General features: G+C 39.7%; 1 protein-coding gene across 4 annotated transcripts in view; it reads right to left on the reverse strand.

Moving 5' to 3' along the window:
- Positions 1-22127, reverse strand: part of LOC128690837 (uncharacterized) — a 480921-nt gene that overhangs the window by 35679 nt on the left and 423115 nt on the right. For all 4 annotated transcript variants that reach the window (XM_070089601.1, XM_070089495.1, XM_070089646.1 and 1 more), the window contains 4 exons: positions 11942-12046; positions 7970-8209; positions 5323-5388; positions 4973-5071 (listed from right to left, as the gene is read on the reverse strand). In XM_070089601.1, coding sequence (XP_069945702.1) covers positions 4973-5071; positions 5323-5388; positions 7970-8209; positions 11942-12046 — 510 coding nt within the window. The remainder of the gene's footprint in view (positions 1-4972; positions 5072-5322; positions 5389-7969; positions 8210-11941; positions 12047-22127) is intronic.

A 22127-nucleotide genomic window follows, 5' to 3' on the forward strand; every position in this document is an offset into this window, starting at 1 on the left:
GAATGTATGAGAGCATAGTTATACCAACGCTCTTATATGGGTGCTAAGCATGGCTGGTGAATGTTGCAATAAGGAGAAGGCTGGAGGCAGTGGAGATGTCATGTCTGAGGGCACTGTGTGTGAGGGAAAAGTTCAACAGATAGAAGTAGCGAGTATATGGTGACGATAGTTTGACTGCCCGGCTGCTTGTTAAGGTAGGGTCAGTCTATCCCCCCCCCCTTTTTCCCCACCCGGAAAGGTGACATGTGGGGCTCGGACCAAATAGTAATCGCTTGACTCACAGCTCCCAGCACAACTGTAAGTAAAAGCCTCTGCTCCTATTCTAGTGGATATATTGGTTGAAAGCTTCACTTTTGACAAATAATAAACTTTGTCCTTTCAGCCTTGATTTCCATGTTATTCTTTTAGATAATCACCATTTCTTTTAAATACTGTACTTATCATGGAGAGTGATTTCTTAAGCAGTAGGTAACCTTTGTCTCTTTCTAGCTTGGAATGTCAGCTCGGGTCATCTGGCAACTAAAGAAACAGTGTTGAAGGAGACGAACTTTACCGAAGTTCTGAGACGTCACCATTTTATCTGCATACCTAAGTGTAGTCAACCCCAGGCAACTACCTCTCATCTTTGCAGTGGTGAAAGACCTGCATTCCTATCATCTTGACGGACTATTCAAGGCTAGACTCTGTGAAGAACTAGTCATTGGGTTGTCACTCAACATCTGTGACCCCCCCCCCATCATCAGCAACGGCTACAATTTCTACAACACGCTGTGTCAACAACATCAGACACCCCAGTCTAACTGTACATATTAGCGTTGAAAATTCAGATATTATTTTTATATTTCATTTTTCATTTCTCTTTCAAGTAGGATAAAAATTCATATTTCATTGTTTTATATTTTCATTTCTAAATAATAAAGTGTTTATACTGTATTTGACTGTTGTCATTCTTTTTCTATTCATTAATTTTCCTGAGGAGGAGCCAGCCTTGGTAATACTTACTGAAGCTGTTACAGGGCTGAGTAAGCCTTCACAATGTGTAATGTGAATATAATGCAGAGAATTTGTAGTTCAGAAACTAGGAGGTGCAGGATTACCAAAACTGTTATCCAGAGGGCTGAGGAGGGGTTGTTGAGGTTTTTTGGAATTGTAGAGAGGGTAGAACAAAATAGAATGATTTCGAGTGTATAAATTTGTAGTGGAGGGAAGGTGGGGTAGAGTTCGGCCTAGGAAAGGTTGGAGGGAGGGGGGTAAAGGAAGTTTTGTGTGCCAGGGGATTGGGCTTCCAGCAAGCATGCACGAGCGTGTTAGATAGGAGCGAATGGAGACAAATGGTTTTTAGAACTTGACTTGCTGTTGGTGTGTGAACAGGGTAATATTTATGAAGGGATTTAGGGAAACCAGCAGGCCGGACTTGAGTCCTGGAGATGGGAAGTACAGTGCCTGCACTCTGAAGGAGGGGTGTTAATGCTGCAGTTTTATGACTGTAGTGTAAGCATGCCTCTGGCAAGATAGTGATGGAGTGAATGATGGTGAAAGTTTTTCTTTTTTGGGCCACCTATCTTGGTGGGAAATGGCCGATGTGTTAATGAGAAAAAAAAATTCTATAATTTTTTTTGGAGAAAAAAAAATTCTATAATTTTTTTTTTTAACAAGTCGGCAATCTCCCACAGAGGTAGGGTAACCCAAAAAGAAAATACTTTCATCATCATTCAACACTTTCACCTCACTCACACATAATCACTGTTTTTGCAGAGGTGTTCAGAATATAACAGTTTAGAAGCATATACATATAAAGATACACAACAAATCCCTCCAAACTGCCAATATCCCAAACCCCTCCTTTAAAGTGCAGGCATTGTACTTCCCATTTCCAGGACTCAAGTCCGGCTATATAAAAATAACCGGTTTCCCTGAATTATTTTTTTTTTATCACACTGGCCGATTCCCACCAAGGCAGGGTGGCCCGAAAAAGAAAAACTTTCACCATCATTCACTCCATCACTGTCTTGCCAGAAGGGTGCTTTACACTACAGTTTTTAAACTGCAACATTAACACCCCTCCTTCAGAGTGCAGGCACTGTACTTCCCATCTCCAGGACTCAAGTCCAGCCTGCTGGTTTCCCTGAACCCCTTCATAAATGTTACTTTGCTCACACTCCAACAGCACATCAAGTATTAAAAACCATTTGTCTCCATTCACTCCTATCAAACACGCTCATGCATACCTGCTGGAAGTCCAAGCCCCTCACACACAAAACCTCCTTTACCCCCTCTCTCCAACCTTTCCTAGGCCGACCCCTACCCCGCCTTCCTTCCACTACAGACTGATACACTCTTGAAGTCATTCTGTTTCGCTCCATTCTCTCTACATGTCCAAACCACCTCAACAACCCTTCCTCAGCCCTCTGGACAACAGTTTTGGTAATCCCGCACCTCCTCCTAACTTCCAAACTACGAATTCTCTGCATTATATTCACCCCACACATTGCCCTTCACTAAATATTACCCTGCTCGCACTCCAACAGCTCATCAGGTCCCAAATACCATTCGTCTCCATTCGCTCCTAACACGCTCACACACGTTTGCTGGAAGTCCAAGCCCCTCACCCACAAAACCTCCTTTACCCCCTCCCTCCAACCTTTTTGAGGACGACCCCTACCCCGCCTTCCGTCCCCTACAAATTTATATACGCTCTCCATGTCATTCTACTTTGATCCATTCTCTCTAAATGACCAAACCACCTCAACAACCCCTCTTCAGCCCTCTGACTAATACTTTTATTAACTCTACACCTCCTAATTTCTATAAATGAATCTATGATAAACAAATGGTACGGCAAAGACCCTGTATTCTAAAATGTACAAAATTCTTATTATATTTTATGAAAAGAAATGTGAGTAAACAAACCATACCATGGGCAGGGATTGAACTCATGGAAAGTGGATCGTAAAACTCCAGGAGTTTAGCCTGGAGTTTTATTACTCACTCGCCACAAGTTCAATGCCTGCCCATGCTATGGTTTGTTTGCAATCGTATCATTACAATTTTGCGAGTCAGAAATGTGAGCAAGCAGTACTATTATGTGATGGCAACCATGTAAGTGTGGGGGAGGTACGTGAGGCATTACGTAGAATGAAAGGGGGTAAAGCAGCTGGAGCTGATGGGATCATGACAGAAATGCTAAAAGCAGGGAGGGATATAGTGTTGGAATGGTTGGTACTTTTGTTTAATAAATGTATGAAAGAGGGGAAGGTACCTAGGGATTGGCGGAGAGCATGTATAGTCCCTTTATATAAAGGGAAAGAGGACAAAAGAGATTGTAAAAATTATAGAGGAATAAGTTACTGAGTATACCAGGAAAAGTGTATGGTAGGGTTATAATTGAAAGAATTAGAGGTAAGACAGAATGTAGGATTGCGGATGAGCAAGGAGGCTTCAGAGTGGGTAGCGGATGTATAGACCAAGTGTTTACATTGAAGCATATATGTGAACAGTATTTAGATAAAGGTAGGGAAGTTTTTACTGCATTTATGGATTTAGAAAAGGCATATGATAGAGTGGACAGAGGAGCAATGTGGCAGATGTTGCAAGTATATGGAATACGTGGTAAAGAGTTTTTATGAGGATAGTGAGGCTCAGGTTAGGGTGTGTAGAAGAGAGGGAGACTACTTCCCGGTAAAAGTAGGTCTTAGACAGGGATGTGTAATGTCACCATGGTTGTTTAATATATTTATAGATGGGGTTGTAAAGGAAGTAAATGCTAGGGTGTTAGGGAGAGGGGTGGGACTAAATTTTGGGGAATCAAATTCAAAATGGGAATTGACACAGTTACTTTTTGCTGATGATACTGTCCATATGGGAGATTCTAAAGAAAAATTGCAAAGGTTAGTGGATGAGTTTGGGAATGTGTGTAAAGGTAGAAAGTTGAAAGTGAACATAGAAAAGAGTAAGGTGATGAGGGTATCAAATGATTTAGATAAAGAAAAATTGGATATCAAATTGGGGAGGAGGAGTATGGAAGAAGTGAATGTTTTCAGATACTTGGGAGTTGACGTGTCGGCGGATGGATTTATGAAGGATGAGGTTAATCATAGAATTGATGAGGGAAAAAAGGTGAGTGGTGCGTTGACGTATATGTGGAGTCAAAAAACGTTATCTATGTAGGCAAAGAAGGGAATGTATGAAAGTATAGTAGTACCAACACTCTTATATGGGTGTGAAGCTTGGGTGGTGAATGCAGCAGCGAGGAGACAGTTGGAGGCAGTGGAGATGTCCTGTTTAAGGGCAATGTGTGGTGTAAATATTATGCAGAAAATTCGGAGTGTGGAAATTAGGAAAAGGTGTGGAGTTAATAAAAGTATTAGTCAGAGGGCAGAAGAGGGGTTGTTGAGGTAGTTTGGTCATTTAGAGAGAATGGATCAAAGTAGAATGACATGGAAAGCATATAAATCTATAGGGGAAGGAAGACGGGGTAGGGGTCGTCCTCGAAAGGGTTGGAGAGAGGGGGTAAAGGAGGTTCTGCGGGCGAGGGGCTTGGACTTCCAGCAAGCGTGCGTGAGCGTGTTAGATAGGAGTGAATGGAGACGAATGGTACTTGGGACCTGACGATCTGTTGGAGTGTGAGCAGGGTAATATTTAGTGAAGGGATTCAGGGAAACCTGTTATTTTCATATAGTCGGACTTGAGTCCTGGAAATGGGAAATACAATGCCTGCACTTTAAAGGAGGGGTTTGGGATATTGGCAGTTTGGAGGGATATGTTGTGTACCTTTATATGTATATGCTTCTAAACTGTTGTATTCTGAGCACCTCTGCAAAAACAGTGATAATGTGTGAGTGTGGTGAAAGTGTTGAATGATAATGAAAATATTTTCTTTCTGGGGATTTTCTTTCTTTTTTGGGTCACCCTGCCTCGGTGGGAGACGGCCGACTTGTTGAAAAAAAAAAAAAAAAAAAAAAAAAAAAAATACCTGACGATCTGATGTGCTACTGCTACTAGTCTTACAATGAAGAACATTCATGGAGCTCTTTCTGTACTTTCTGTTTGAACTACTGGTTTGAGCAGGTTCCTGAAAAATAGTGAAAAAATGTGTTTGTACATTTTAGTTGTGGCTTACACAGTATTCCTAAAACAATTAACGCATTTATAACTGCTGAAGAAAATATAAAATATGCAACATTTAAAAGTAATCTCAAAATGAAAAGTGAGAGACTTTAGGTATGACTACCTAAATTCAGGTAAAATACACACACTATATATATATATAGAGCTTTGTGTAAGGGTTACATGTACTTGCCACTATACAGAGTTGCAACTTACCCCACTCTGAGCAGAGGTATTCCTTGCTGCAATATTAACCCATCCCTCTGGTTCCAGTAGAACAACCTAGTAACATAACAGATAAAATATTGCAAGAGCAATTTAAAAACATGCTATGATTACATTAGGCCTTCTTATATCTAATAAAATCGCTGACCAACCACTTTATATTCCAAGGGGTCAATCATTTTAGTACTGTACATACAAGAGAAAACTTCAAACTTATAAATAGCTTATGCACAAATCTTACAACATATGAGCACATCTTAAAGAAGTGAATGGGGGCAAATAATTTTTAATGAATGTGCTGTTTAAGTGTAAGGTAACCTTCATTAAAAAAAAATAAAAATTATTGTTTCTTTGTGTAGTATATAATGTGTAGTTTACATGTAATAAAATACTGTTAAGTACAAAGAAAGCCATTACAATGCACAAGCATTTAGGCCAAATTAATGGTAATGCTTACAGACAACTTAAAACTAGACATAGGTTACTGAGTTGTAAATTTTTATTTATTTTTTTTTAACACGTTGGCTGTTTCCCACCGAGGCAGGGTTACCCAAAAGAAAGAAAAACCCAAACAGAAAGAAAAAACTTTCATCATCATTCAACACCATCACTCATACATAATCACTGTCTTCGCAGAGGCACTCAGATACGACAGTTTAGACATCCCTCTAAACTGCCAATATCCTAAACCCCTCCTTAAAAGAGCAGGCATTATACTTCCCACTTCCATGACTCAAGTCCGGCTAATCGGTTTCCCCGAATCCCTTCACGAACTATTATACTTTGCTCACACTCCAACAGCTCGTCAGGTCCCAAAAACCATTCGTCTCTATTCACTCCTAACACTCTCACACATGCTTGCTGGGCGCAAGTCCAAGCTCCTCCTCGCCCACAAAACCTCCTTTACCCCCTCCCTCCAACCTTTTCGGTTAGAATTTTGTTTTTCATAATTAATAAAATTTATAGTAGAGGGGTAGCAAAAAAAAATTTAATTAGTACAATTTACAATAGGGAAAATGGTTAGTCAAACTTGAGGTCCAGAAGTGGGAAAGGTAGCGCTTGCAAACTGAAGGGGTGGGGATGTTACAGTCAAGAGGGTAATCTGAAATGTGATATCAGAATGCTTCTGGCAAGACAGTAATTGAATGAATGATGGTAAATACATTTTCTTCTTTGGGTTACCCAGCTTTGGTAGGAGACAACCACTGAGTTAAAACAAAAAAAATAATAAAACTGGCATTTTCATTGAAATACTACAATTTGTTAAAATGATTTAAAACAAAGAAAAAACCAAAGGAAAACAAAACAAACGGTAATCTGACAATGTTAAGATAGTAAAATGACTTTTAACAAAAACTTGAACCCACTGACATTGAACCCTATTACAACCTCTGCTGCTGTCTTTTTTAACACACTGGCCATCTCCCACCAAGGTAGGGTGACCCAAAAAAAGACACATTCTCAATGGTTTTCCAATTACACCTTTATTTTTTCAACACATCGACTGTCTCCCCATGAGGCAGCATAACCCACAAAATAAAGAAAGACTTTCACCATCATTCACACATAATTACTGTCTTTGCAGAAGCACTCAGATACAGCCTTGTGAAATTATCAAAATCAATACTGTAATTTTAATAAATACACCTTCTGGCAAGACAGAGATTAAATATCAGCAAATGTTTCCTCTTTTAATTTTTTGGTCACCCTGTCTTAGTGAGAGATGACTAGTGTATCATGCTATAAATGGTATATCATACTGATAAGCTGAGGAGTAAGGCACATGGACAACTCTAGGAATCTTTACTGGTAAAATGCTTCACCTGTGCTCCAGGTTTCATCAGTCAATTACAGCAAAATCAGCACAGGTGGAAAATGAAGTAGGTGAAATGAAAAGGCAGATGATGTAATCAGTCCATCACCTTTGGAGCAAGCTAATAAATCTCTTTTCTTAATCTAAAAGCAAGTGGCCAGAGGCTTAGATACTGGAAAGTGAGGTGTAGATGCTTGGAGATGAGGTCACTGGTTTGCTGGGCCCACTAGTGAAGCAGGTCACGATACACAGCCATTAGCAACAGAGTTGTTGAAGACATCCCTGTACCAAGAAAGCATGGTGTTGCAGTGTCAGACAGATAACACTGGTGATCTCATCTCCAAGCTGCTACTCATCTCTTTCCAGCCACTTCTGATAAGGTTAAAACTGGCAATGATAAGATAAGATAAGCGTTCACTTCAGGATGTCAGTGCGTCATCGAGGACTGTCTAACTTAAGATCTTGTCCCCCAGGATGCGACCCACACCAGTCGACTATACCTATTTGCTGCTAGGTCAAATGGAATCGAATGAAACTGATTACTTTAATTACCTCTTCAATTTGTCTTTCACCAGTGCTGATGTCTTTGTAATTTACTGATGAAGCCTGCAGCACAAGTGAAATACTTCATCAATAAAGATTCCTAGAGAAGCTATGTGCCTTACTCTTCAGATGATTGGTGTTAAAAAAAAAAAAAACTTCTGGACATGCTCCTCTACCCAGTACTGATACTATACACATCTGTCTTAGCAGTATACAAATATATAGGCTTTTATACCAGATTCTATGAAAATATTTGAGACTTTAAAAGAGCAACCAACTTACTTTGAATTTCTCACCAAACATGTGAGTGCAAAGTCTCTCCAATATTTCTAGGGGGGAAAACTCCAACAGAAAAGTCTCTGACAAAAGACATCGAGATTCTTGTGATAGTGGTGAAACAAACAAATCTAATACTGTGTCCAATTTCTTCATGACAATTTCAAGTGAGTAAACATGAATGGTGCGTGTTAAAGTAACAGTCTTCATATCTTCCTCTTCAAGTGTCAAACTTTCCCATGGAAGCTGTACAGAGAAAAATGAATAATATTTTAATTTAAAAAGTGTACATCCTATGCCCTGAATATCAGATTGGAAGGAGGAAGTATGAAAGAAGTGAACATGTTCAGATATCTGGGAGCAGACTTATCAGTGGATGGGTCTACGAAAGATGAAATGAACTATAGAGGGAGAAAAAGGTGTGGTGACCTAAGGAATCTGTGGAAACAAAGAACATTATCTATAGAGGCAAAATGAGAAAGAATGGGTCTGTGCAGGGAGTGTGCATAGTATAAAAAAAATCCTGTCCCACACTGTGCATCATGGGAAAAACAAAATTGTTTGGTTTAAAATAGCAATTTTGAGGTGTTTTCTAGGATGACTTTTATGGTTTTATTGATTGTTTCTTGGTATCACTGATAAAGACAAAGATTTTTTCTTTACAAGGTTACAATGTGTATTTACAATTTGGATTAGTTAAGTACAATGAAAGCCACTACCATACTGTGGCATTTCAGGCAGACTTATCCTAGTACATAAATACTTAAGTCTAGACAAGATAAGAGTGATTAACTTTTAATAAATCTTTATTTTAACTTAAGACTAATGTGAGGTAGTCAAGGTGGAGGTTTATAAGAATAATAATTTTGAAGTTATAGGTAGTAGGTTGGTAGACAGCAACCGCCCAGGGAGGTACTACCGTCCTGCCAAGTGAGTGTAAAACGAAAGCCTGTAATTGTTTTACATGATGGTAGGATTGCTGGTGTCCTTTTTTCTGTCTCATGAACATGCAAGATTTCAGGTACGTCTTGCTACTTCTACTTACACTTAGGTCACACTACACATACATGTACAAGCACATATATACACACCCCTCTGGGTTTTCTTCTATTTTCTTTCTAGTTCTTATTCTTGTTTATTTCCTCTTATCTCCATGGGGAAGTGGAACAGAATTCTTCCTCCGTAAGCCATGCGTGTTGTAAGAGGCGACTAAAATGCTGGGAGCAAGGGGCTAGTAACCTCTTCTCCTGTATATATTACTAAATGTGAAAGGAGAAACTTTTGTTTTTCCTTTTGGGCCACCCCGCCTCGGTGGGATACGGCTGGTGTGTTGAAAGAAAGAAAGAATTTTGAAGTTGCACATAATAAAAACAACATTACAATTAATGGTTCAAACAGTAATATTTCATGGATTGGCAGATGTTTTAATAGACTCGAGGTCATATAATACATATAATATTTGGGAGTTGCATCAAACTGGTTAAGAGTCATTTTGGTTGGTTTGGTTAATAATGAGAGATGAGATGATTTTTAAGCATAGCCCTAAATTTATGTGCTGTCAGGGGATCCTTTATCAGTTCAGGTAGTGTATTCCAGATCTTCGGGCTCTTGATGTGTATTGCATTTCTGCATGTGAGATGACATGAAGGATGTCAAAGAGTGCCTTGTGCCTTGTACTGTGACTGTGTTCTGTTGTAGCTATCAAGGAAAAGTTTAAGCAGAGGGTTTATATTGGAGTTTAATGTTCTGTTTATACAGTAGGCACAATAATAATAAGTGTATGTCTTGTACATTCAGTAAATTCAGGCTTTTGTAAAGTGGTGGGGCGTGCTGTCTGGCACAGGAGCTTGTAATCATCCGCACAGCAGCTTTTTGTTGGGTTATTAAATAGTTTAAGGTGGGCAGCTGTGGTTGAATCCCAGGCACAAATACCATAGGTGAAGAAGGGATATATTAAAGAGTGGTATAGGGTAATGAGTGCTGTTTGGAGTTTCTCTAGTATTAAGTAGTCTGTAAGCCATTAATTTATTCTGCCCATAATGCTGTGGCATGATAGTGGCTCTCTTTGCACTGCAACTCATTATTGTAACAACAGAATCTCAATGTAAACTTGCAAAGAAATAAAGAAATAGTATCGTATCTTGGAAAGGATGCCTACTGGTTTGGAAATCTTCTTGGATATATGTTGGATATAGGAGTGAAATTTAAGATTACAGTCAAGGAGAAGACCTAGAAATTTACCCTCAGTGTGTCTTGTAATAGGAGAACTATTTATACATATGTTAAATTGGATATTTAAGGCTGTTTCCAAATAGCATGAAGTATGTTTTGTCTACGTTCAGAGTGAGTGTGTTGGTCATCATCCAAGTATATATTTTTAGCAGCTCGTTGTTTACAGTGTCTCTAAGTATACTAGTTGGGTTTGAGTGGGAGTACACATAAGTAGTGTCATCTGCGAATAGAACTGGTTTAAGGAGTTGAAATGCATTGGGGAGATCACTGATGTAGATGACAGAGGAGTGGGCCTACAACACTACCCTGGGGCACTCCAAGAGCTACAGGCTGGATAGTGGAGTTGACTCAATTTGCATATACATACTGGTGTCTATCGTTGAGATAAGATTTTAGGTAATAGAGAGAATGTCCTCTGATGCTGTAATAATTTAGTTTTAGGTGCAGGAGATTGTGGTCCACTGTATCAAATTCTTTCCGTAGGTCAATGAAGAGCCCCAGTGGATACTCATTTTTATCGAGGGCTGTATACATTAGTTTAAGCATTTGTGTGATGGCATCATTTGTACTTTTCTTTGGTCTAAATCCAAATTGGCAGGAGTTAAGTACGTTGTTGGATACAAGGTAGAAGTAAAGTCGTTTGTGTAATATTTTTTCAAATATTTTAGAAAGTAAGGGCAAGTTTGATATACAGTAGGTCTATAGTTGTTCAAATCAGTTGGATCACCTCTTTTAAGCATCGGGGTAACCCTTGCTGTCTTGAGTGTGGATGGGAAGGTTGAGGACTTGACAGACTTGTTGAACAGTGTTGCAATAATGGGTGACAGCACATGAGCTGCTTTTTTATAAATGAATAGTGGCAAGTTATTTAGACCTGTGTTCTGTTTTTTACTGATTTAATGATGAGTGAGACTTCAGTAGAATTAGTTGGAGCTGGATAGAATGGAAACACATTACTGAAATATAAATGATTTTCGTTGATTTGAGGACCAGAAGTAGCTTGAAATTGGGCAGTTTATGGGTTTTAATAGGTCTGATTCAATTACTGAGATGTTGTAAACCATGATCAATTATCCCTGGTTATATTTTATTATCAGGGAAATAGAATAAATCTTCTATTTTGTGTGACACTGGGAGAAATATTAATTTCAGGGGTCTGGACAGTGAAAGGGTTAACACTTTCCACTGTAGGCTAATGAAACCAAACAAGTTGGCTTTAACATTTTATACAGGACAGTATTTTAGTATAGGCAGGCTCTGCTTATACAGGAGGTTAGGTTCTGGGCTACTGCTGTAAAGTGAAACACAGCCATTTTTCACTTTCTAATGCATATAAAAGCCTGATAACATGTTTACACTATATACAGTACAAACATCACATACCTTAAAACATTTTTATCCTTAGCTTAAAGTGAACAATGAATATATTTATTGTAGGAAGTCTTGAATAAATGAAGAATGGGTATAACTGAAAACTGCTGCATTAGCAAAACACCATAAAGCAAAGTGCTGTAAAGTGGAGCCCTCCTGTACAGTAATATGAACACTAATAACATATACATACAAATGTATTTCACAGCCAAATTCTTGTATTGTGACATCAAGATATTTCACAGCCAAACTCTTGTATTGTGACATCAAGATATTTCACAGCCAAACTCTTGTATTGTGACATCAAGAATCATAGGAAGATGGGAAGAAAACAAAGTTTTTACAAGTGTTCAAAATATAAAAGAAAATACTTACCTCAACAAATGAATCTGCTTCAGAATTATATGGCTTTCGGCACAAAAGTAAAATGGTATTGTTTCCAAGATTAAAGTCAATCCAAAACTTCTGGTATGAAGGATCCTGTTAAAGGAAAAGATTTAAACTGTATTTATATTAAGGCTTATAAAAATTAATAAAAAACAGACAATAACACTGTGGGCTACCAAAGAAAGTAATTATAAAATAAAAAGTAAATTGTGAAAAACAACATTTTGACTTCAGAATCTGAATAAAAAAAAAAAACTGTACTTCAGAAAAACCAACATCAAGATCAACTTTTGACAAAATTGTACCAAACAGAGCCCATCACACTTACATGAAAAGACCATATACCAAATTTCAGTGCATTTAGTTAAGTATTTTTCTTTCTTTCAACACACTGGCCGCATCCCACCGAGGCGGGGTGGCCCAAAAGGAAAAACGAAAGTTTCTTCTTTTTCATTTAGTAATATATATAGGAGAAGGGGTTACTAGCCCCTTGCTCCTGGCATTTTAGTCGCCTCTTACGACACACATGGCTTATGGAGGAAGAATTCTGTTCCTCTTCCCCATGGAGATAAGAGGAAATAAACATGAACAAGAACTAGAAAGAAAACAGAAGAAAACTCAGAGGGGTATGTATGTATATACAGTGGACCCCCGAGTTTCGTGATTAATCCGTTCCAGAGAGCCTGCCAAAAGTCGAAATTAACGAAACTCGAAACCATTTTCCCCATAAGAAATAATGGAAATAAAATTAATCCATTCCAGACACCCAAAAATATTAAAACAAAATATTTTTTTCAAATTAAATAAAGATTTACATACTGAAAACAATCAGAAATCAAGTACATGCATATAAAAAATAATAATAACATTACACTTACCTTTACTGAAGACTTCTGGGTGGATGGAAGATGGGAGGAGGGGATAGGAGGAAGGTGTACACTATTGTTTGGAAGGAGAATCTCCTTCCATTAGGAGTTCAGGTAGCAAGTCCTTTTCTGGGGTTACTTCCCTTCTTCTTTTAATGCCACTGGGAACAACTTGGGAGTCACTGGACCCCTGTTGCACAAAATATCTGTCCAGAGAGGTCTGTTGCTGGCATTTCTTTATGATTTACCTGAAGTTGGACAAGGTTTTGTCACTGAACATGTTGCAGATATGGCTTGTTTCAGCTTGGTCAGGGTGATACTTTTCAACAAAACTTTGCAACTCATTCCACTTTGAACACATGTCCTTAATCACCGAAGAAGGCACCTCCTTCACTCTCTTTTCCTCCTCCTCTGAAGCAAGTTCCTCAGCTGTGGTCTGATGCTGTTCCAGTTGAAGCTCTTGCAGTTTGTCAGTGGTTAGCTCTACCCTGTGGTCCTCCACCAACTCTTTCACATCCCCGTCACTCACCTCCAACCCCATGGACTTGCCCAATGCCACAACACCTTCCACAACAGGCAGAGGGTTGGCAGGGTCAGGGTCGGTCTCAAACCCTTCAAAATCCCTCTGGATCGTGTTCTTCACTTTCTTTACCAAAGGGCTTGCACTAGCTTTCCTTGGGCCCATGGTGACTTATTTAGCAGTTGCAATAAAAAAAAATGGATTATTACATATGAACCTGTGGGGTGATGGTCACGTGTTGGTAAACAATGGCACACTGAGCGTGAATGGCGTGGGAGACTGGCTTTGTGTGCGCGGTGACGGGCGGACGGGTACCGGACGGTCGCCGAATCACGAGTCTAATCATGAAACTCGAAGCCAAATTTTGCCAAAAAAACTTGCCGAAAGTCTAATTTCATGAAAGTCAATGCTGCCAAAACTCGGGGGTCCACTATGCTTGTACACGTATGTCTAGTGTGACCTAAGTGTAAGTAGAGGTAGCAAGACGTACCTAAAATCTTGCATGTTTATGACAGAAAAAAGGACACCAGCAATCCTACTATCATGTAAAACAATTACAGGCTTTTGTTTTACACTCACTTGGCAGAATGGTAGTACCTCCTGGAGAGAGTTCCGGGGTTCAACGCCCCCGCGGCCCGGTTTGTGACCAGGCCTCCTGGTGGATCAGAGCCTGATCAACCAGGCTGTTACTGCTGGCTGCACACAAACCAACGTACGAGCCACAGCCCGGCTGGTCAGGTACCGACTTTAGGTGCTTGTCCAGGCGGTTGCTGTCTACCAACCTACTACCTAGGTTAGTTAAGTATATTATGAAGGAAATATTATTAAGGCTGGAAGCTCCCTACACATTTGATTTTATTAAATTTTTTTTATTTGTGTTTCTGGTTTATGTGATCCTGTTATTTTTTATGTAGCACTGTTGCTCAGTCCATTAACATACACTTGCTAGGGTAAGTGAAAATTCAAAGTGAAAGAGTTCACTACCTGAGACTGTAAATCCTAGTTTATTGTAATATATATGGAACAATACCTTTGATATACCTTTGAAGAGTTTCGAGAGTTTCTCTACTCTCGGAGCCCGGCTGTGGGCCAGGCTCATCTAGTGCTTGCCTGGTCAACCAGGCTGTTGCTGCTGGAGGCCCGCTGCCTGACATATCCATCACAGCCTCGTTGATCTTTATCTATTGTATCTACCTCACTTGTAGTTCAATAGCTTTATTATGCATCGCATTTCCATTCAGTGGGTCCAGGGACTGGGACCCAAGTTATTTTCTAAGGCTGAGGCTGGAGTGGCAGAAAGTTTTTATATTTTTTAACCAGTTTCAAGGCTGCAAGTATATTATAATTATGACTTATATCTTGTTTTGTTTTAAGGCCACCTGGCATCTACTATTGATAAATACACCCACAGTAGAATAAATTAACATAAATGAGATGTTTTTCCAGTCGTCTTGTCAGGGTGTCGGAGTGACGCTGGTGGCTAAAGCTCCCGCTTCACACACGGAGGGCCCGGGTTCGATTCCCGGCGGGTGGAAACATTTCGACACGTTTCCTTACACCTGTTGTCCTGTTCACCTAGCAGCAAATAGGTACCTGGGTGTTAGTCGACTGGTGTGGGTCGCATCCTGGGGGACAAGATTAAGGACCCCAATGGAAATAAGTTAGACAGTCCTCGATGACGCACTGACTTTCTTGGGTTATCCTGGGTGGCTAACCCTCCGGGGTTAAAAATCCGAACGAAATCTTATCTTATCTTATCTTACCAGACTCAGTCTGCCTCTCATTGAGTTAGCAATACTCCGTGCATTCATCCATTGTTTTTTGTGCTTGTTTATTGATTGCGACTGTGAAATAAGCCACCATAGGGCCAAAGAAAGTTCAGAGTGCCAGCCCTTTGGTAAAAAAGGTGAGAAACACGATAGAATTCAAGAAAGAACTTGTAGAATGAGTTGCAAAGTTTTGTGGAGAAATATCACTACCACCCTCTACAGAGGTAGAGGGTGGTAGTGATGGTGGTAAAAGGAGGTAGTGATGGTGGTAAAAGGAGGTAGTGATGGTGGTCGAGGGTAGTAGTGGTTATGATGGTGGTAGAGGGTAGTAGTGATGGTGGTAGAGGGTGGTAGTGGTTGTGATGGTGGTAGTGGTTGTGATGGTGGTAGAGGTGGTAGTGGTTGTGGTGGTGGTAGAGGGTGGTAGTGATAGTGGTAGAGGGTGGTAGTGATGGTGGTAGTGATGGTGGTAGTGATGGTGGTAGAGGGTGGTAGTGATGACAAACAATCAAATATGTTAAGTAGTTGGTGTTGGTGTTGATCAACTAATAACAGTTAGCGGGAGATAGTGTTGTGGAGGCGATAATTTGCGAAAAGTCGAGGCAGTTGCTGACCTCGTAAAGAATATGCTAACAAGAGTCTTCAATAAAGGTAGAAGTGATTTAGATGTTCATTTTTCTTTCTTTCTTTCAACACACCTGCCGTATCCCACCGAGGCGGGGTGGCCCAAAAGGAAAAACGAAAGTTTCTCCTTTTACATTTAGTAATATATACAGGAGAAAGGGTTACTAGCCCCTTGCTCCTGGCATTTTTGTCGCTTTACCGAGGAAGAATTCTGTTTCACTTCCCCATGGAGGTAAGAGTAAATAAACAAGAACAAGAACTAGAAAGAAAATAGAAGAAAACCCAGAGGGGTGTGTATATATATGCTTGTACATGTATGTGTAATGTGACCTAAGTGTAAGTAGAAGTAGCAAGACGTACCTGAAATCTTGCATGTGTACGAGACAGAAAAAAAAAGACACCAGCAATCCTACCATCGTGTAAAACAATTACAGACTTCCGCTTTACACTCACTTGGCAGGACGGTAGTACCTCCCTGGGCGGTTGCTGTCTACCAACCTACTACCTAGGTTAAATGTTCATATATCCATTAAAATTAGTGCTTCATATTTATTTCTCACTGTTTTCTGTATGTAAAACTATAGTTATTCTCTATAAAATGTATTTTTTGTAATATTTTTGGGTGTCTGGAGCGGATTAATTGCATTTACATTATTTCTTATGGGAAATACAGTGAACCCCCACCTTACGATGTCATCGTGTTACGTTAAATCCGCCATACAATACATTTTAATGCAAAAATTTTGCCTCGCCTCACGCGATTCGTCTGGGACACGTCCCACGCGTGGCCTCAGCTGCCCCGTGCATGCCAGTGTTTACAAGCCAGCCAGTGCGGTCGCATCCACACACACATTCGGTACATTTCATATTATCACAGTGTTTTTAGTGATTGTAGCTGCAAAATAAGTCACCATGGGCCCCAAGGGAAAAGGGTGAAAATTACTATGGAAATGAAGAAAGAGATAACGGCTAAGTACGAAAGTGGAGTGCGTGTCTCGGAGCTGGCCAGGTTGTATACCAAACCCCAATCAACCATCGCTACTATCATGGCCAACAAAATGGCAATCAAGGAAGCTGTTCTTGCAAAAGGTGTAAGTTTGTTTTCGAAACAGAGATCACAAGTGATAGAAGATGTTGAGAGACTGTTATTGGTGTGGATAAATGAAAAACAGAGCAGGAGATAGCATCTCTCAAGCAATCATATGTGAAAAGGCTAAGAAGTTGCATGAGGATTTAATTAGAAAAATGCCTGCAACTAGTGGTGATGTGAGTGAATTTAAGGCCAGCAAAGGTTGGTTTGAGAGATTTAAGAATCGTAGTGGTATACATAGTGTGATAAGGCATGGTGAGGCTGCCAGTTCGGACCACAAAGCGGCTGAAAAATATGTGAAGGAATTCAAGGATTACATAGTGAAGAATTGCAACCTGAACAAGTGTTTAATTGTGACGAAACAGGCCTGTTTTGGAAGAAAATGCCAAGCAGGACCTACATTACTCAGGAGGAAAAGGCACTCCCAGGACATAAGCCTATGAAAGACAGGCTTACCCTTCTGATGTGTGCTAATGCTATTGGTGATTGCAAAGTGAAGCCTTTATTGGTGTATCACTCTGAAACTCCCAGAGCATTCAGGCAAAACAATGTTGTCAAGGCTAATTTGTGTGTGCTGTGGAGGGCAAACAGTAAGGCATGGGTCACTAGGGACCTTTTCTATGACTGGTTACACCATGCATTTGCCCCCACTGTGAAAAATTACCTAATGGAAAAGAAATTGGAACTTAAGTGCCTCCTGGTATTAGACAATGCTCTTGGTCATCCTTCAGACTTGGCAGAGCGACTTTCTAGGGACATGAGCTTCATTAAGGTAAACTTTTTGCCTCCTAATACCACTCCTCTCCTGCAGCCCATGGACCAGCAGGTCATTTCAAACTTCAAAAAACTCTACACAAAAGCTATGTTTCAAAAGTGCTTTGAAGTGACCTCAGACACTCGACTGACTCTAAGAGAGTTTTGGAAAGATCACTTTAGCATCCTCAGTTGTGTAAATCTTATAGGTAAGGCTTGGGAGGGAGTGACTAAGAGGACCTTGAACTCTGCTTAGAAGAAACTGTGGCCACAATGTGTAGAAGAAAGGGATTTTGAAGGGTTTGGGGCTAACCCTCAGGAGCCTATGCCAGTTGTGGAATCTACTGTGGCATTGGGAAAGTCCATGGGGTTGGAGGTTAATGGGGAGGATGTGGAAGAGTTGGTGGAGGAGGACGATGAAGAACTAACCACTGAAGAGCTGCAAGATCATCTTCAAGAGCAAGAGGCCAGACCTGAGGAAACTGCTTCAGAGGAGGGGAGAGAGAAATTGAGGAAGTTGCCTATTTCAAAAATTAAGGAAATGTGTGCAAAGTGGGTTGAACTGCAAACCTTTGCGGATGAAAATCACCCTGACACAGCTACTGCAAGCCGTGCTGGTGACTATTACAATGACACTGTTATGGCCCATTTTAGGAAAGTCTTAAAGGAACAGGAGGTACAGACCTCTATGAACAGATTTGTTGTGCGACAGAGGTCCAGTGTCTCTCAAGCTGGTCCTAGTGGCATTAAAAAAAGAAGGGAAGTAACTCCGGAAAAGGACTTGATACCTCAAGTCCTAATGGCAGGGGATTCCCCTTCTAAACAATAACAACTTCCACACTCCCCCCTTCTCCAATTTATTTATTTATTTAATGTCTTTGCAAACAGTACATTGAGATTGTGTATATACAATAGTGGGTTGCAATGCAAAGAGAGCCTCTATTATGCCTAGGCATTATGGGCCAACTTAACATTATTGGCTTACATTCTACTTAATACCAAGGAGTAGTATATCATAGTTGTACAGTAGGAAAGTAATTATTTCATAGTTGTACAGTAGAATATTAATTATAAACGAATCAAAATTTGTATAATACAAAGATATACGTATTTATATTCTAAAATGCTTTTGTGAAAAACAAGGATTCAATTCCATCCCATCAATCATCACCAGATCTTCACTAAAGGTAAGTGTCATGCATTCTATTCTTAGTATAGTAGTAACTGTGCATGTTTTCTTCAGTTTGTGTGTATTAAAATTAATATTTCATGTGGTAAAAAAATTTTATTTTCATACTTTGGGGTGTCTTGCACAGATTAATTTGATTTCCATTATTTCTTATGGGGAAAATTAATTCGCCTTACGATAATTTCGGCTTACGATGAGCTCTCAGGAACAGATTAATATTGTAAGGCGGGGGTCCACTGTATTACTTTGGTTTTCGTCCATTTTGGATTTTGGCCAACCTTCTGGAACTGATTAAGGACGAAAACCGGGGTATTACTGTGTGTATTTTACCTTTTTATTCTATTTAGTAGTAGGTTGGTAGACAGCAACCACCCAGGGAGGTACTACCGTCCTGCCAAGTGAGTGTAAAACGAAAGCCTGTGATTGTTTTACATGATGGTAGGATTGCTGATGTCTTTTGTCTGTCTCATAAATATGCAAGATTACAGGCATGTCTTGCTACTTCTACTTACACTTAGGTCACACTACACATACATGTACACATTTATTTATACACACTCATCTGAGTTTTCTTTGATTTTATCTTAATAGTTCTTGGTCTTATTAATTTTCCTTTTATATCCATGGGGAAGTGGAATAAGAATCTTTCCTCCGTAAGCCATGCGTGTTGTAAAAGTCAACTAAAATGCCGGGAACAATGGGCTAGTAACCCCTTTTCCTGTAAAGATTACTAAAAAGAATAAGAAGAAGAAAATTGTCAAAGTGGGAAGTCTGAATGTGCGTGGATGTTGTGCAGATGATAAGAAAGAGATGATTGTGGATGTTATGAATGAGAAAAAGCTGGATGTCCTGGCTTTAAGTGAAACAAAGCTGAAGGGGGTGGGAGAGTTTCAGTGGAGAGGAATAAATGGGATTAGGTCAGGGGTTTCAAATAGAGTTAGAGCTAAAGAAGGAGTAGCAATAATGTTGAAGGATAAGCTATGGCAGGAAAAGAGGGACTATAAATGTATTAATTCAAGGATTATGTGGAGCAAAATAAAGATTGGATGTGAAAAGTGGGTTATAATAAGCGTGTATGCACCTGGAGAAGAGAGAAGTGTAGAGGAGAGAGAGAGATTTTGGGAAATGTTGAGTGAATGCGTGGGGAGTTTTGAATCAAGTGTGAGAGTAATGGTGGTTGGGGATTTTAATGCTAAAGTGGGTAAAAATGTTATGGAGGGAGTAGTAGGTAAATTTGGGGTGCCAGGGGTAAATGTAAATGGGGAGCCTTTAATTGAGCTATGTGTAGAAAGAAATTTGGTAATAAGTAATACATATTTTATGAAAAAGAGGATAAATAAATATACAAGGTATGATGTAGCACGTAATGAAAGTAGTTTATTAGATTATGTATTGGTGGATAAAAGGTTGATGGGTAGGCTCCAGGATGTACATGTTTATAGAGGGGCAACTGATATATCGGATCATTATTTAGTTGTAGCTACAGTTAGAGTAAGAGGTAGATGGGAAAAGAGGAAGGTGGCAACAACAAGTAAGAGGGAGGTGAAAGTGTATAAACTAAGGGAGGAGGAAGTTCCAGTGAGATATAAGCGACTATTGGCAGAAAGGTGGGCTAGTGCAAAGATGAGTAGTGGGGAGGTTGAAGAGGGTTGGAATAGTTTTAAAAATGCAGTATTAGAATGTGGGGCAGAAGTTTGTGGTTATAGGAGGGTGGGGGCAGGAGGAAAGAGGAGTGATTGGTGGAATGATGAAGTAAAGGGTGTGATAAAAGAGAAAAAGGTAGCTTATGAGAGGTTTTTACAAAGCAGAAGTGTTATAAGAAGAGCAGAGTATATGGAGAGTAAAAGAAAGGTAAAGAGAGTGGTGAGAGAGTGCAAAAGGAGAGCAGATGATAGAGTGGGAGAGGCACTGTCAAGAAATTTTAATGAAAATAAGAAAAAATTTTGGAGCGAGTTAAACAAGTTAAGAAAGCCTAGGGAAAATATGGATTTGTCAGTTAAAAACAGAGTAGGGGAGTTAGTAGATGGGGAGATGGAGGTATTGGGTAGATGGCGAGAATATTTTGAGGAACTTTTAAATGTTAAGGAAGAAACAGAGGCAGTAATTTCATGCACTGGTCAGGGAGGTATACCATCTTTTAGGAGTGAAGAAGAGCAGAATGTAAGTGTGGGGGAGGTACGTGAGGCATTACGTAAAATGAAAGGGGGTAAAGCAGCTGGAACTGATGGGATCATGACAGAAATGTTAAAAGCAGGGGGGGATATAGTGTTGGAGTGGTTGGTACTTTTGTTTAATAAATGTATGAAAGAGGGGAAGGTACCTAGGGATTGGCAGAGAGCATGTATAGTCCCTTTATATAAAGGGAAAGGGGACAAAAGAGACTGTAAAAATTATAGAGGAATAAGCTTACTGAGTATACCAGGAAAAGTGTACGGTAGGGTTATAATTGAAAGAATTAGAGGTAAGACAGAATGTAGGATTGCGGATGAGCAAGGAGGTTTTAGAGTGGGTAGGGGATGTGTAGATCAGGTGTTTACATTGAAGCATATATGTGAACAGTATTTAGATAAAGATAGGGAGGTTTCTATTGCATTTATGGATTTAGAAAAGGCATATGATAGAGTGGATAGAGGAGCAATGTGGCAGATGTTGCAAGTATATGGAATAGGTGGTAAGTTATTAAATGCTGTTAAGAGTTTTTATGAGGATAGTGAGGCTCAGGTTAGGGTGTGTAGAAGAGAGGGAGACTACTTCCCGGTAAAAGTAGGTCTTAGACAGGGATGTGTAATGTCACCATGGTTGTTTAATATATTTATAGATGGGGTTGTAAAGGAAGTAAATGCTAGGGTGTTTGGGAGAGGGGTGGGATTAAATTATGGGGAATCAAATTCAAAATGGGAATTGACACAGTTACTTTTTGCTGATGATACTGTGCTTATGGGAGATTCTAAAGAAAAATTGCAAAGGTTAGTGGATGAGTTTGGGAATGTGTGTAAAGGTAGAAAGTTGAAAGTGAACATAGAAAAGAGTAAGGTGATGAGGGTGTCAAATGATTTAGATAAAGAAAAATTGGATATCAAATTGGGGAGGAGGAGTATGGAAGAAGTGAATGTTTTCAGATACTTGGGAGTTGACGTGTCGGCGGATGGATTTATGAAGGATGAGGTTAATCATAGAATTGATGAGGGAAAAAAGGTGAGTGGTGCGTTGAGGTATATGTGGAGTCAAAAAACGTTATCTATGGAGGCAAAGAAGGGAATGTATGAAAGTATAGTAGTACCAACACTCTTATATGGGTGTGAAGCTTGGGTGGTAAATGCAGCAGCAAGGAGACGGTTGGAGGCAGCGGAGATGTCCTGTCTA

Source organism: Cherax quadricarinatus, chromosome 1 (genome assembly GCF_038502225.1).
Source record: "Cherax quadricarinatus isolate ZL_2023a chromosome 1, ASM3850222v1, whole genome shotgun sequence".
NCBI classification, from domain to species: domain Eukaryota; kingdom Metazoa; phylum Arthropoda; class Malacostraca; order Decapoda; family Parastacidae; genus Cherax; species Cherax quadricarinatus.